A 16,200-nucleotide genomic window follows, 5' to 3' on the forward strand; every position below is an offset into this window, starting at 1 on the left:
TAATACACATGGTATTTTTTACCTTAGGCATGAAATTGTGCAACTTAAATCTGGGGTTGAGCATGTTTCATTGTCTTCACCTGTCTAGATCTTTAGGAAATAGCAGTCTGTTTCACCTGAGAAGCCTGCAGTTACCTCCATGCAGTCGCTGTTCTGGTAAATACCTAGCTGTGTCTGGACACGTCATGAAACTGCAGGGGTGTTATTTAGTGTCTTTTCTAACATAGTTAAACCACTTTTGTAGTTATACTAAAGAATGTCTTATCTCAGATATTATGTAGACACTTGGAGATTTGTTCACACCTTGCCTCTGGATAACAGAACCTGGCTGATTCAGCATTTGGTAGAGACTAATGAATTTGCATGACAGGACAGTATGCAGGCAGTATCCGTCTTGAGAGAATGTGCATGCAGGTGGATCTTCTTGAGGAATACATTTTACTGAGATATATCTTAATTTTCTTTTCCCTCAAAGAGGATTGTGCTGAAGAATAACCTATATTCCATTGAAATGCTGCAGATACACGCATTCATCTAAATGCATTGTGTGGAGTGGACTAGCCTTGATGGATGGTTCTCCAAGCGTGCCTCTCATTGCATCTCATTATTTTGAAGGTAGTGGGGTTAATTGGAGGTTTCCTGTCTTGACTTTGCCACCTGCTGATGTTCCATGAGGAGTTTTGCATAAACTGGTGATCTTAAAGCTAGTAATATTTTCTCAAAGTCAAACTTAATACCAGGAGAGGAAAAAACCCCTGCTGCTGCGTTTTCTGGATGCTTGTCTGGGCAGAACATCTTGTCCTTCATTTAACATGGAAGCTTGTTCTTCAGGAGGGTATTACTCAGATTGCCAGCTGATGTGGCTGCTGTTCAGTTCTCCAATCCAGACTTGATGACATAGGTGACTTCCTGCTCTTGCTATAGAAATAAGAGTTGTCTCCAAACATAAAATAGCATGCTTTCTTCCTCTTTTTTTTTTTTTTTTTTTTTTTTCTTTTTTTGTTACCTCCCTGGGATTTCTTGTGGGCCCTTTAGCTTTTCACCAACTGAAAAACCCAAATACGTGCACAGGCACATACATCTGCTGTTCTGAATCCATTGGACAATTTATCAGACACTGGTGAAAGCCAGATTATTGCCTGGTTAATGATGAGCTGGGAGGAGCTGAATGAACAATAATGGTGATAATTTCTTTTTAGCTTTGAAGTTGGATGGTTTAATCTTGGGATGCTAACCACTAACAAAAATGGTTAGTAAGTTTGCTGGAGCTTTTATTGCTTTGTTAGTTTAGTTCATCAAGCTTTCCAATAACAACCAAACAAGCAACCCCCAAAACCAGCACTTCTCTGGGAAGCTAGACGTAACTAGCTTCTATCTAATCACTCCCCCTTAATTGGAGTGCAAATGAAAGTGTATTTAGGATCTTCTGTCTGTAAATCCTTAGTTTGCTGAAAAGGAAGGAAAATACACGTAGTTCCAGCAACTTCATGTTCCTGCTAGCTTGTAAGTACATTATGAGCCTGCTAGAAATCAGTTACAGAAAAGTGGTGTGAATTCTGCAATATGCACATACCTCATTGTACATTTTTTAATTTTTCTAAGATGTGAAGTTGTAACAAGCAGCTTTGCAGGCCTTTTTCTTTGAGAAGCTGCAGCTGCTGGCATTTTACTAAGTTTTATTATTTCTTTTTGATTGTTGCTGTCTGTTAATGTTAAATGGGCATGCCAGGCTGTTGGAGGCTGATGACCAAGATGAAGAAACTTTTGTTGTGGCATACTAAGTCTCTGAGAAATATTCAAACCTCTCCTGGCTTTGCTGTCCGTAGCTTCAAGGCGACTTTCGGAAAGGCAGACATGAAAATGTGCTGCACTGCACGTTTGTGTGGTTTTTTTTTGTTTTTGTTTTTTTTTTTTTTTTTTTAAGCTAATATGTTCTAAATCTTACCACAAGCTTACGGTATTCCTAAAACTGAGACAGGGCTTGATAAACACTCATTTATGCTTGCAGCCGTACAAGGGTATCTAATCTGAATTGGCTTCAGTAGGAGTAGTGGGGTGCGGAGGGAATAGAGGCTGCTTATTAAAGGACAACAGCAGCAAATACCAAGCATTTTTGTATACAACCTCTGGCTAGAGTCCAGCTTATAACATTCCCTAGACAACTGGTGTTGAGATGATGTGAAGCATCTAGAGAGAAATGAAGGAGCTATGCAGCCTTGTAAATAGTAAAAGTCAATTAGTGACTCTTCTGTGCTAGTCCAAACTATCAGTTACACCTCTTAATTTCAGAAAATTAGCCAGGTGATTAAGACAAACCTTTTCATTACAGGTCTTGACTGTAAATATCTGTTATTTCATAACTGGCAGAAGATCTGCTCAGTTGTGTCTGAGTATAAGTGTCTCTTCTGTTCTTTGCAACTGCTGTTGTGAGAAGGACAAAAGACCATTGTTGGGGCTCTTAGGCAGTTACTTTCTCTTACAACAATTTAAGTGCATACTTCCATATTTTGGTGCCACTTCCTATGAAATAAGGCGTTGCTGGCCACAGCATCTGTGAGTGGCTGGTCAGGATTCCTGTGTTTTGTGAAATCAGGCACTGAGAACTTGCCCAGGTATCAAGGTGGTGGTGCCGCCACTTATTTGCAAAAGGACCTTCTGCTTGTGGATGAACTTCTCATCCCAGAACTTGTTGCTGATGAGGAATGACAGAAACACTGAAACTCCTAGGGCAGAGGAAACAGGCTTCTGGCATAGTTTTTCAGTACTCTAAATACCCAACATGATCTGTAATGGGATAGATGACACTAACTGCATCTGACAATCCTAATATATTAGAGAAGCTAATCTTCACAAATATTGTTAGTTTGCAGTAGACTTTGTGCACAGATAGAAAGATGAAGAGAAGTCTATCTTTGAATTTCAAAGCTTGCTTTGTACCTGTGGCTTTGTCCCTCTGTCCTGTGTGACTCATGGCACTACATTTTCTATGTCCTGCATAGCCCCTCATCTGCTAGTGAAATTAATGGGTAGCTGGGCGGTGGTGGAAGGGTGCCAGTCCTTGCAGTGGGACTTTTCAGTAAGCAACTCTAAACTAATTTGACTTCCCTAAAATCCAGAATGTAATTTCCCAATTCAGGAAGAGGTGATGATGTTGCCTTTGGTCTTTAAGGTCCCTTCCAACCCAAACCATTCTATGATCCTATGATTGTCCTGCTATGCTGAGTGCTGTAACACAAGAAGAGGTGTAGGTGTTTCAAACTTGCCTGACAATAAGAAAAGCCCCTGTTTCACTATTGTTTTCCTTTAGAATGGTGCTTCCCCTTGGAATAGGTCTTTCCCAGACAGGTGTTTGACCTGTTCCTGGAATAACTGCCATCGTAAGTGGGCTGTATGGGAAGAGCACACTGCTGACCTGGAAGTCAGAAGACCAGTTTCCATTCCTCTGTGTTGGCTGTTTGCTTTATGACCTGCGAGTCATCTCCTGCTACGTTTGTTTTGCCTATTTTCTAGATGGTAATCTGTTCAGAGGAAATGCCTTTTACTTCTGTGCAAGATTTGGGCTCAAGTTGCTCATGGAAGAAAATTTGCAGCTGGTTGAGAAGCTGGTCACTAATTTTTGCTAACCAAATTGTAGCAGAGATAAATTTGCCTGAAGAGTACTTTTCCTTTATTGAAAATTACACTACAGCTTTACATGCAATTAATTCAAAACCATGTAAAAACTTTAAAGTGCTCATGCTAGCTAAGCTTTTCCTATTTTAAATGTGCTTGAAGCTGCTTCAAAGCAGAAGCTTTGCTGCTCTAGGGAAGAGTGCTTTAACTCTAGATAGTCCATAAATTTACCAGTGACTGTCGGACTTACTTTGACCTGTCTCTGTAGCACAAGATCGTAAAGGACACATCCTTCTGTTAATTAATGGAATAACCTTATACTTCCAACTTGAGGCTATTGCTGAATATGGTTTGCTTACTTGGATGCACTGTTTGGCATAGCCCATGGCTGGAGTTGATAGAGCGTTTCAATTCAATCTCATAAGGTTTTGTTTCCACTAGTAGTGGAATTGAGATTGAAATCAAGGAGGTGAAATTATGACCCTGCTGAAGTCATTAGCAAAACTGTCATTGATTGAAGTGAGGCTGGGATCTCAGCCAAGGGTTTTAGTTGTTTAATTTTTGGTAACATATTGAGTTGTATTAAAACAAAGTTTTGAAAAAGTTAATCTTTAGCTTTGTGTTACCATGTCCGTTCCATAAATATTGTACAGTGTTACTAAAAGTTTACCATTTTTGGGCAGGTTGATAGAGGTAGAGATTTGAATTTATTTTTATAATCCATGTGTTTGCACTTCTGGGAAAGAACTAAAGTACGTAGATGTCATTTTTTCTATAAATGAAAAGGACTTTATCCTGCATCTTCTAATTCTTTACACTATATGGCAGCAGAGCTATCTAACACTGTATCCTGCAGGAAATACTTGGCATACTTGCAAGCTCCAGGGAGAGGAGAACTGGCATGATAACATCCATTAGTGTTGCTTTTGAATGAGAACTTGCATAAAGACTTTCTCTGAAAAAAAAAACCAACCACCCAACCACTATTAGGTTTAAAGGCTTTTTAGCAAAAGGAATGTGTTGTAAGCTTTTGACCTTCCTGTGCTGTACGAAGCTTTATCGGTGTGTACGCCAGAAAAGCTTGTTGATTTGTAGACTCTTCTAAAACTGTGCGCTGCCCTTTTAGAAAATTGACATCTGGATTGTATATATTGTACTATTTTCTCTTCACTGCATGTGTCAGACTAGATTTCCCTCCTTTAAAATTTAATAAACTTTGTTTCTGTAATTTGACAGAAAATATTATTTATCTAGTTTTGAAGGCACAGCTAGTAACGCGTTCCCAAGCTCTGCTGATGACAATAAAAACAAATTGTGTTGTTTTAAAATGTAAATGTATATTTTGCGGTACTTTTCTTACTTCTCTTACCTGCTGGAATAGTTTTAGCATTAAGCATATTTTAATACACACCTAGAAACAGGCAAGACTGCTTTTATTATTGCTTATATTAATGAATTATGTTAATATAAACACTGCAGTAAAAGGGAAACTAGAAATAAAAACTTGAGAAGCAAGAATTGGCATCTGAGGTCATCTTTTCTGCTTATCAGTCTTCATGTTTGTCTTGCATGTGGTGACTTTGGGCTGGGTAGAAATAGGATTTTTCATTAAAAGTCAAAGGGTGGTGTTCCACCTGTAGAGGTCCCAAAGTACACCCAGTTTTTGTGCTGCATATTGATGGTATCTTGGCAAAAAGGAAACCCAGTTATCCATTAGCTAATTCTCAGAGTAATCTTTGTAACCAGCTCTTCAGGTAATACCTTCCAAGTTTTTTTCACGCAATGAGCAAAGCTAGCGCAGTCAAGTTTCAAGGGAACTGCTGGAAAGTTGTCAGTAATTGAGTACAGCGATTTCTTATCTTTCACATTTTGTATGATGCTTGTCATCTTGTGAGAAGAAATGGAACAAAAATGGGTTTAGGTAGGTTGATGTAGTTTATGAGAAGTGGGATACCATCAAAAAAATTGGGTGCTTGGTTAACCCTCTGGTATTGCAGGCCACAGTTTGGTAGCTGAGGCTGTGATAAATATCCCACAGCTTGTCTGCAGAATCATTTTGTTCAGTATTTTCAGTTAAAAGTGTTCTCCTGCAAAACCTAGGGGCTGATACTGTTCTGTTGGGTCAAACATGAGCCGTTTCACCTGAAGCTTGTACCTAGCTCTTGTAGGCTAGTCCTGTGTGATGAGTTTGCTAAGCTGCTATGAGTGAGCCTCTTCATTCTCCGTTACTTCTTACTCATGAATGGAGAAATGCACATACTGCCATCTCTTAGCAAGAGGTCACCTCTGCTCTAGTGTAGTTGACCTGTGGGGTTTCCATGATTTAAGAGAACTGGAAGGTAAGAAGAAACAAGATTGTTTTAGAGCCCATTCTCTTTGAAAATCTGGGGTAATATCCTTTCTGTACATGCAAAATTGAAATTTCAGGTGCTACATTGGCTTATTTTTGTGGCTGTTAAGTGTAATTTGAAGATAGGGATGCTTCTGAGCTGCCTATCTGATCAAGAAGTACAGGTCTGAAGGTACTAAATACCTGAGTTGGTGCAGACTAGCTACAAAACTGGGGTACGCAGCATGGTGGACGAGGGTATTTATGAAGACTGCAAAGGAATGTGCTTAAATTTCCTCCTGGTAAATCAACGTTTTCATTATAAGTATCTTAGCTGAGGAATATGCAAGCACACAAAATGTGTACTTGGCATTCTTACAAAGTAGTCGGCTTTCAGACTTTTTAATACCTGAAAAACTATTGAATGGCAGAATTACTTTCACTCTTTCCATGCAAATCCCCATAATAAAATCCTTTCTGGTTTTGCATACTTCAGGGTTGCTAGTGGCAGTCCCTGTCTCACTTGAAACTTCTCCAGTAGTTTACTGCCATTGAATCATGGCGGAGTTAGACATGGTCATCGCTTTGATGTGTGGATTCACCTGAAGACCAGACCTAGGTTTATTAAAAAAACAAAAGAAAACAAACAAACCAACCCAACCAGAAAAACACATGCCCCCCAAAAACCACACACTCACACAGAGTGCAAACCCCCCCGCAACAACCAAAAGAAACAGAAAAAACCCAAAGAATCCCCCCAAACTGTAGTAATATCATTTGTGACTGCAGCGATGTGAACTTGGTCACGTTTCCTGCCAAGAATATCCTATATGTAAACCTTGCAATAAATCTCGTCTGAACATGTTCTGCTTCAAATCCGCCTCTGCCTTTAAAATGAAATCTGTTTTTGCTATCTTTATTGATCTATGTACTGTACCACTCTGCACTAATAAATTAATTTCTTAATGAAATCATGTAGCCCTGTGGCCATAAACGTATTTTTAAACTAGCTAAGAGTCTGCGATGAGCAGTGGAAAGAATCTGTTTAAAATGTGTTTTACTGTGCTTTGAAACTGGCTTCTAAAGATAGTGAATGTTTCCATCAGCTTGGTAATTCTCATAACCAGCTCCTAGTATATAAAATATATTAAAACGGTGCTGAATATATGTTTGTGTGTGTGTACATATATATATTTTAAGATCATTATATGTATCTGCACTCTGAAAAATTGTCTCTGGCCTCGTGATCAAGGCAGAGGACAAGGCTGTTTCTTGTTACTTAACATAACAAAGGAATTCAGGCGTATAGTCAAAAGCTTTTAATCAAACTGATGTTAGGCACTGTATCAACATCTTAATGCTAAGGACATCTTTAGGATAAAGAAAGTATTTTAAACACATACCTTGTAATTTTCTCCAACATCAGTGCTTTTGGTTTTAGATGGTGAAGGTCTGTTGTGTAGTCAAAGCCATAAATGGAATGAAATGAGGTTGCTGTAAACAAAAGATTGATAAGTTGTTGGAAATTAATTTTGAGTTAAATGTCTGAAATGTTTTGCAGAGGTGAATCTGGTGCTGGGAAGACTGAAAACACAAAGAAGGTTATTCAATACCTTGCTCATGTTGCTTCCTCCCATAAAGGAAGAAAGGACCATAATATTCCTGTAAGTTGAGATATTTTCTCATTTGTTTATTGCTCTACTTGAAAACGACTATTTTTGCATTAAAAAAACACTTTTTTTTTGTTAAAGATAAACTGTAATATAATCCACATAATTTTGTCTCAACCATTATTTTCTCTTGAGTAGCGGCTGAAATGAGCAGTTATATCAGAGTTTCCAGTTAATGTTAGCTGTTTAATTTCTGTTGTGAAATTAAAGGCTTTATGCAAGCGTTGTAACTAGAAAAGTATCAAAGCTTTCTGATGCAGTAAATCTCAGTTTTCCAAAAAATTTAATTTAGGCAGCTCTTAGTGAATTTAGTTCCCACTAGATGCAGTTTTCAGCGCTATATTTGTGAACAAGGTTTCTGTTCTTTCAAAAATTAACTTGTAGATGGGAAAAATCATCAAGCTTAAAAACTGCTATAGACTTGCTATATCTAGAAGTCAGCAACTAAAACCCCTCTGATTTTATTACATTAGAAACAAGAGAGTATACACTTTTATGTCAGAGTATCGTGAGGGTTTTGGTAACTTGTCTGATTTACATAGAACTTTCTGCAGATTTAGTGCCAGACTTCAACATTTGTGCTGAATTTTTAGCAGTTCTTTGCTTTAAAAAATATAAATGGGTTTGAGTATCTGTTGCTATGAGCACTTGGATCTCTTTGTAGTGAAGTATTAATTCGACTTTGCTCCGAGCAAGTGGCTAGCTATAATCTGTACTGGAGCTTGCCTGTTTCTCTCCAGTAGTACCGCAGGTGTTTCTGGTGGTTGGAAGCTTTCAAACTGTATCATCTGACTTAGCAGCAACAGCTTCTGTGATTTCTAGTGCATGGCACTTGACACATTCAAGAATGTTTTAATGTTAAGACTCAAACTCCTGGAAAAACAGGAGATGTCTTTTGACCAATCTATGAAGGAAGAAAAGGCGAGGATTTGAAGTGGGAGAGGAGTCTCTTGCTCTGCAGGTAGATTTGGAGAAACCAAGTGAAGTGTTGGGGGGAACTCGAATCTTTGCTCTGAGCAAGAGCAGATAACATCACCCTGTGCGTTGAAATTATTCAAACTGTTGCTTGTTTATTGCCCAGGAAGGATCACAATTAGTCTTTCTAAGTATTTATCATGCAGTCGGAGTGTGCTGCAGGCTGTGTGTATGGCAGTTACAGGTCTTAGAAGGAAGTTTCTATACAGTTGGTGTGTCAGCAGGATTAGATGTGTGTTCATGGCATTGTATTGTGTGTCGGGAGAATATGTGGCTCTGGGGAATGCTGTTTAGAACATCATCTATCAGAACTCGTTTTCTATATAGGTTTTGATTTATGAATATTCTTGGCTTTACTGCTGTGCAACCTTGAACAAGACCAGCATTTTTTTGCAATTTCTACAGGAGTAAAATTGCCTACAGCTTTTTGGGGGAGAAGGGAATTGCTCAGAGAAGTGAACTGTGTAGGGTTTGTACCAAGTACTTTTAAATATACTACTGACAACTTGGAATACCTCAGTTTGAAAGAGACTTCTGGAAGCCTCTTGTCCAGCTTCCTTTCAAAATATGCCTTCCCTCAAAGTTAGATGACATTGCCCAAGACCTTGTAAAGCTGAGTTTTGAGAATCTTGAGGGATGTAGCTTATGGAACCTCTGTAAACCTGTTCTGCTGCTTAACACTTGAAACCCTATTTTTGACTGTTTAAAAATTACTTAGTGTTTGTTTGGCTTTTCTTGTGCTGTGTTCCCATGAGCCAGTACCTCTTCTGGAAGTACCCCTTTTTGAGCTTTGTCATCATAACAATTCCTGTGGCCACTCGCTAGACTTGGAGACTGATGCAGGCTCAAACTGGTGTTCTTAAAAAGTCCATCTGGCTTTAAATGAAACAAATTTGCTCTGTTGCTTATTGTGTGGCTGCATATGAAGTGAAGGCACAGAAAAGAAAGGGGAAAGCTGGAGTGGGAAATGTCAGTGAAGGGAAGGATGAGCTGCCCTTTTCGATGCAGTCTTGGCTAACTCTAAATTGCTGGTTAAACTGCCACAATTCTCTTCTTGTGTGATCAAATGGGATGGTGGTGGTCATCTCAAAAGTTTTGAAGGTGTTTGTTGTAACTGGCTGCTTCGTGAACTATTAGTAACTGCCACGATGAAGACTGGAAAAGTTGTTATACTTTGTAAAACATAAGTTAGGCATGGTAAAAAGAATAGAGTAGGGTCCTGAATAAGAAGACTGATACTTGGACTGTGTACTTCATTCAACGCAGTACCATAGTAAGCACTGCATTAAGCATATGTTTATGAAAAATGCAGAATGTTTGTGTAACCAAACCAGTTTTGAAAATACAAATGAGTCTCCCTTGTTCTGTAACAATTCATTTATATTTATTTATATTGCAAGCAAAGAATGTCTAACCTACACACCTAACACTCAGAAGTTAGGAGGTGTCAGATTTGGGGTCATAGGTGCAGCCCTAACTTCTTCCTGTTTAAATATTCATTAGAAAACCATAGAGGGCTGGTGGTGATCCATAGTACCCATCTGTACAATCTTTGCATTATCCTGTGCACAGAGACAATGCTAAATAGGTTTGTTAAATCGTCTGCTAGTCATTGATTTACTTTTCTCCACCTGGTTACAAATAATTATCAATAACATGCTTATTACTGAGACTGTTCTGAATGCTGTGTGGGTATTGGGTTTTTTTATGAAGCAGTTTGTGCGCTGCTGAATGAATAATTATCTTCCCAACACTGAAGTCTAAGGGTTAGCTTTGTCCATTTCACCCAGGAGAGTGCTGTAAAAGTATTACAAACCCTTACAGCTCCCAGTTGACAGCTCAGGCTGTGGCCAGAGCAGCACCAATGCTCTGCCATGTCACAGATGCTGAGCAAGGAGGGTAGGGAGGTAGAGGAGACTTCTAAACTGCTTAGTTTTGTGGCTTATCACTTCCCTATGTATTAAGTGAGGTAGGAATGAGAGAACAGAAGAACAAAACAGTGGTGTAAACGCATGTGTTGCTTTAATATGGTTAAGAAGTGAGTTTTAATTCTGACTCTTGGGTTCTGCTTTAGTTTACAAACTTGTGGCTTTGTATGGGGAGGGTAGTCAGTGCAAAAATATAGAAATAATTAAAAAAAATTGTGTACACGATTTTCCAAAGGAAGGAAAAGTGCTGGTTGTCACTTATTGCCCAGGGACTCCCATATGCTTGCATGCTCTACAGGCTGCATGAGGTTGGGGGATGCTCTTAGCTCTGTTTGTAGTCTATGGACATACCTGGACCCTTTTGATGGTCAAATACATGAAATCCGCATATGTTTTCAGTTATGGTAGTATGTGGAATAGTTAAGTTCTATAAATAACTGCATCTGTCCACCACTGCTGTCTCCACTTCCAGTCATCCTTGTACTACGTGTCTCTGGTTCAGATGGACAGAATTAGACTTTTGTTCATTTCCCACCTCCCCAAAGCTTTCTCGTCCCAAACTCCCTCTATTTTCACTAAAATCCAGCTTTCACAGTGGTGCCATTTTAAGCTTCAGAAATAGTTACTGGTGCTTTCAGGTTAATGATTGCTTTTAGCGACAGTATTTGCCTTTATAGCTCAAATGCTAAATTGTTTAATTTGTTTTATTAATTTCAGAAGAAAATTGGTTTTGAAGTAAGGATCTTGGGTAGGCTTGTTCAGGCTGGAGCTCCTTTTAGTGAGGATTTCCCAGATGGGCTTTAACTGCCCTAATTTAAACACAAAGAAGTTAAATATGTGTCTGATTATGCTCAGTTCTGTTTCTAGTGAGGACAGAAATGGACACCCTGAGAGAGCAGTTCATCTTGTCTGGAGATAAGCAAATTAAATGCCTCCTAGGTTCCTAGGTGTACCTGTCCTCCTCCAGTGATTACAGGAGTGGTAGCTTCATACTGAAACATCTAAAGTTTTTTTAGATGCTGGAGTTGCTTTCCAAGTGGGTATGCTCCAGCTTTGCAAAATTCACATCACTTAGCTGAGTAAGTCAAATCTTTGCCAGATGCTTTACAGACCTCTGTCAAAATCTGTTATTCTGCACTAAAGCAGTGCTAGTTGTTTAAAATAATAGACATAAATGGAGGAAGTGTGCATCTGCCTTGGTATGAAAATTTCTTGGTGTATGTGTTTCACCACAATATTTTCCCTCTAGGCACTCTGATGTGAAGCTCAAGATTATTAAACTTGCAGACCGAGCCAAGGAAGTAATAGTGCAATTGAAAATTTCTGCAGAAACTGTGCATATTTGAATTTTGAGGGTTTTTTTATTTATTACTTCTTCCTGAAAAAAATTTAAGTTCTTCTAGTTTTTTAAGATTTTGCTGCTTCTCATGTGGATGGTCATTCTTGAAAGAAAGAAACAAAGCTTTAGTCTCAAATGTAGGTTTGTGTTTCGTAAATTTTTGAAGTACAGTGCAAAAACAAAACCCCAGACTCCTTAACTATTGCTTTTCTCTTGGTTGTTTCATAACCTTTTTGACGGTTGAAGAATAATGATCGTCTTACCCATACAAAACCACCTTGCAGTGACTAAGGCTGTAGAGAAAGTTACTTTTTGTGAGTTTATTTTTTGTTGTTTGGCAGAACTGTGGATAGCAGTGCACAAAAATTAAACTGTTGCCCTTCTAAGTTGATGCTCAAGGTCTGCCTGTCACCTTTCATTTTATCAGGAATTAGTCCTTTGCATAAACACAGGTTTTAATATTTGTGCGCATGCAAATAACTTCTTTTCTGGAATTAATTTTTGAACAGTTTCTATGAAGTGGGTATATAGTTAAACTAAGCCTACTGACATTAATAATTTGGGATGTAACTTGCAGCTGGAGTGCTTGCTTGCTAACATATGCATTTGTTTGTTTGCAATGAACAGCCCGAATCACCTAAACCCGTGAAACATCAGGCAAGTGGTTTTCTTTATGCTTTTAAAGTTATGTAGGCAAACTGGTGTAATATATTCTTCTATTTCCTGTCAATTTGTATTTATAACATGTGGGAAATCTTGTAGAGGTATACAGCTACCAGTGAACTTTGTAAATACTTAACTGGCTTTGAGAGAGTGGACCAGTGAACAGCTTACAAATTCCTCTGCATTGCAAAGCACTTCTCCGCACTTTAAAGTGGTGTTACACTGTCCTGAAGCAAGAGGTTCACCCTCTCTCTAGCTGACCTCCAATATGCTGTGTGTATACTTGGTTACTGTGCTGCTGAGAGGGTGCAGAACACTTTAATATTATAAACAAAGTACTAAATAAGGGATGGGTTAATGGAAGCTTCGAAATTCTTCTGATTAACATACTGTTTTGTCTGAATATTTTTATAGCTTCTCAGATAACCCGATAAAGACTTTGATCTCAAGTGTAAAAGGCTTGGCATAACCAATCATCGTCTGAAAATCAAGTGTTTCCCCTGACTTTCTAGGATAAGTGGTGTGAGCGACGTGATGCCTGTTCAGTGTTGCTGCCTGAATCAGTTTCCTCCTCTGAGCTTCAGCTGCTCTTACTCCTTAGGTTGGCTGGAGCTGCCATGCAGATAATGCTGCCCATCTCTTGCTCCCCTAATCCCTCTCTTCCCATGGGCAGCAGCCGCCGGTCTGTTCTAGACTACCTTCTTGTGTAAGAGTAGGAGTTGCAGTACTCCAGTGTTATGGAGTGTGCTTGTCAAGGAGTGTAAAGAGGAGGGTTAGGTGGAAGTTGAGGATGGGCCTGTGGAAAGAGATAAACAATTGCTGCCACATGTTGTGCAAGATAAGTGTTCCACTCTCTAACCTGAGATGGTAAGTGATGCCTTTGTCGTCGGTGTGAGCTTTTAAATAAAGAAAAAGCTTTGCAACAGCTCTGTATGGTGTAACCAAGGCTTGGTAACTGAAGAGGCTACCATGAGTTAGTTTAGCCGATTATATTCTTCCCCTTAAATTTTTCTGGAAGCTGACAGTAGTGCAACTTAAACTGCAGTGGAAAGGAACATAATAAAAGAAACTTCGTTAAGTCTGGCATATTGGAAGCAAAAAGAAATTACATGGACAGCTGTGATGCCTTTGCTAGTGTGTGGTAACTTGTTAAACCTCTGTAACCCAATCATGTGTCTGGGCCCATGGTCTCATTTTCAGAAGTTACAGACATTCTTAGTATTTAACTTAATCCTCCCTTCATGCAGACCTCAGTCGATTCTAAAGGTTTTTACTAAAATATTTCTCTGTTCCAAAAATAGATGGAACAGTGTTTAGTTTAACCCTCCCTTTGCTTAGAGTTAACGTGTCAGGGTTGAAGTAAACTGTTTGTTGGCAAACATTTTAAATATATCAGTGGAAGCATGCTAATCCAGAAGTGTTGATATTGCAGAAACCATAATCATTAACATTTCTGTTTCAATGTCATCTTGAACTACAGAGTGGATCCCTGTTGTATGTGAGTAGCGTGTAGTTTCCCTGCCTCACCCAGGCTTCACAACAAACTGAATCACTGGGATGCTGGTTTTTCTGAAACTGAGACAATAATCTGTCCTGGTCTTAATGTTGCCCTGCATGAAATATTGCATGATTTCACTTTTCCCTCAATACTGCAATACTGCTTTTTCCAAGTTCTGTTTAGATGCCTATGCAGGAGATATGCCTAGAGGCCAAACTTACACTCTTTCCAAAACACTGAACACTTCTAAAAAAGAGGATTGTTTTTTGGCTGTAAAGCAGTTGATCTAAATTGAAATCTACTAAATCAGAAGCCACTTAACATAGTGTGAGAGGCTTGCTGTTTCTTAGTGATGGCTATGACAAGTCTACGTGCGAGTGCAAACCACAGAGGCTGGCTAGGCTGTGAGCACCCGGTTCCTTCTCACCATTTTCACCCACATCTGAGGACACAGCTGAATGTGTTCTTCACATCCTCAGAGATAATTGTAAAAATGAGCTACTACGAAGTTTTTGCATTCAGTTGGAGAATTGGAGTGAAACTACTTTACAATGCATTGCAGAAGTTCCTCTGCACAAAGCCAAATTGCAGTTGTGGTACACGGAAGCGCTTTAAAGCATGGATGAAGCGTGCCTGCAGTGAGATGCTTTCAAGTGGCACAGCAAAGTTCTGTGGAGGACTTAAATTTTGAAGTCGGTGTGCTTTCTTTTCCAGAATAGCTAGAATTTGAAATGTAAGCTGTGACATGCTTGCTGCATTTAATATACGTAATGTGGTTTATGTCAAGCTGTGTACAGCATGGTAAGCAAGCTTCTCATTTTATACTTGGTGTCTTAGCAGGAGCTGACAGTGTGGTTGGGAGAGGGGAATAGGCGTAATGGTGTGAGCAGATGCTTTCACACTGTCTGATGTGTTTACATAGGAAACTTTTAGAATATAAATCGCAGACATGCATATAGTGGTTATAGCAGGCATCTAGTTTTTCTCCAATTGTGGATTTTTTTATCAATTTAAAAGTGCTCCTGAGGACTGTCACATTGGCAGACGTAACATATAGCACATAGGTGCTGTGGTCTGAGGAGTGTTTTAAGTGTGCTCTGGGCTAAGACTCACGCATTTCAGAATTCAGAGAGTATGTAGTCCCAAAGGGGATATATTTGGGAGTAAACAAGTTTTGAGCAGATAACTTGAGGTCACATTAAAGAACAAGAAGCCATTCGTTTCCAGGACTTGAAATGTATTTCAATATACAAATAATCTCATTTCGATGTTAACTAGTGAATTTCAAAAATTCCTGTGTAAGAATTGACCTCGTGGAAGCCTTAAAAGACTTAGATTTCCCATTCTTTGATGCTCAGTCTGGGGTCTTTATTAATCTATGCTATAAATAATTGGAAAAAGCAGGCTTATCAACACAAATGTCAGTTTTTGAGACTACATTCCAGACAGCTTCACTTTCTTATTTTTTTGTGGGTTTTTTTTTTTTTTTTCTTTTAAAACCATCCTTCAGAGCAGGAAGACAAGATCATATTTTCCTATGTACATACATGCCTCCTGGGCTCATGGAAGCAGCACAGACTTTTCTTATCAGGCCTCCTCATGGGCAGTAATTGTAAAAGCTGTTGTGCAATTTCCTTAAGATAAGTACTTTGATTTCTACATACATTGGCTTGAACTTAAAGAAATGTTAAAAAAAATGCATTGAGCAATGTTGGTTGAATTGAGCAATTAAGAAATGATCTTTGTATTTGATGTCGCTCAGTTCCCATTATGCCATTCTGGCATGCTTCTCAGGTGCATTCAGGTCAGAGATGTTGCAATGATGTGACTGCCTAATTGAAAGTGAGTATTCACTGATTTGAAAGTAAGTTTGAAAATGGATACTCTAAAGTAGCTATATTGTCAAATCACTAAACAGGAAGCTTAAAAACAACCTTGCACTGAAATCTTTAAACAGTTAAATTAGTGTTTCCCCTTAAGCATTCAGAAGTCTGTGCCTAATTTCATTAGCCCTAAATGTGAATTTTTTTCATGTTCAGTGATTTTCATCCATAAGTCCTATTCAGTCACTGCTCTGTTTGTGTGTGTGTGCGCGCTTAAAAAAAAAGACAAAAACCCCACAAACCAACAAAAACTAAACCACATTCTTCACTGGATGGAGGAGACTATCAGCAGATTTAGAAGCA

At 38.8% G+C, this 16,200-nt stretch overlaps 1 protein-coding gene across 2 annotated transcripts in view; it reads left to right on the top strand.

Annotated features, from left to right (window-relative positions):
- Nucleotides 1–16,200, top strand: part of MYH10 (myosin heavy chain 10) — a 100,382-nt gene that overhangs the window by 42,229 nt on the left and 41,953 nt on the right. The window contains exons 5-6 of one of the 2 annotated variants that reach the window (XM_055794254.1): nt 7,503–7,605; nt 12,481–12,510. In XM_055794254.1, coding sequence (XP_055650229.1) covers nt 7,503–7,605; nt 12,481–12,510 — 133 coding nt within the window. The remainder of the gene's footprint in view (nt 1–7,502; nt 7,606–12,480; nt 12,511–16,200) is intronic. The other variant, XM_055794253.1, reaches the window with a different exon arrangement.

Source organism: Falco peregrinus, chromosome 2 (genome assembly GCF_023634155.1).
Source record: "Falco peregrinus isolate bFalPer1 chromosome 2, bFalPer1.pri, whole genome shotgun sequence".
In the NCBI taxonomy this organism is placed as follows: Eukaryota; Metazoa; Chordata; class Aves; order Falconiformes; family Falconidae; genus Falco; species Falco peregrinus.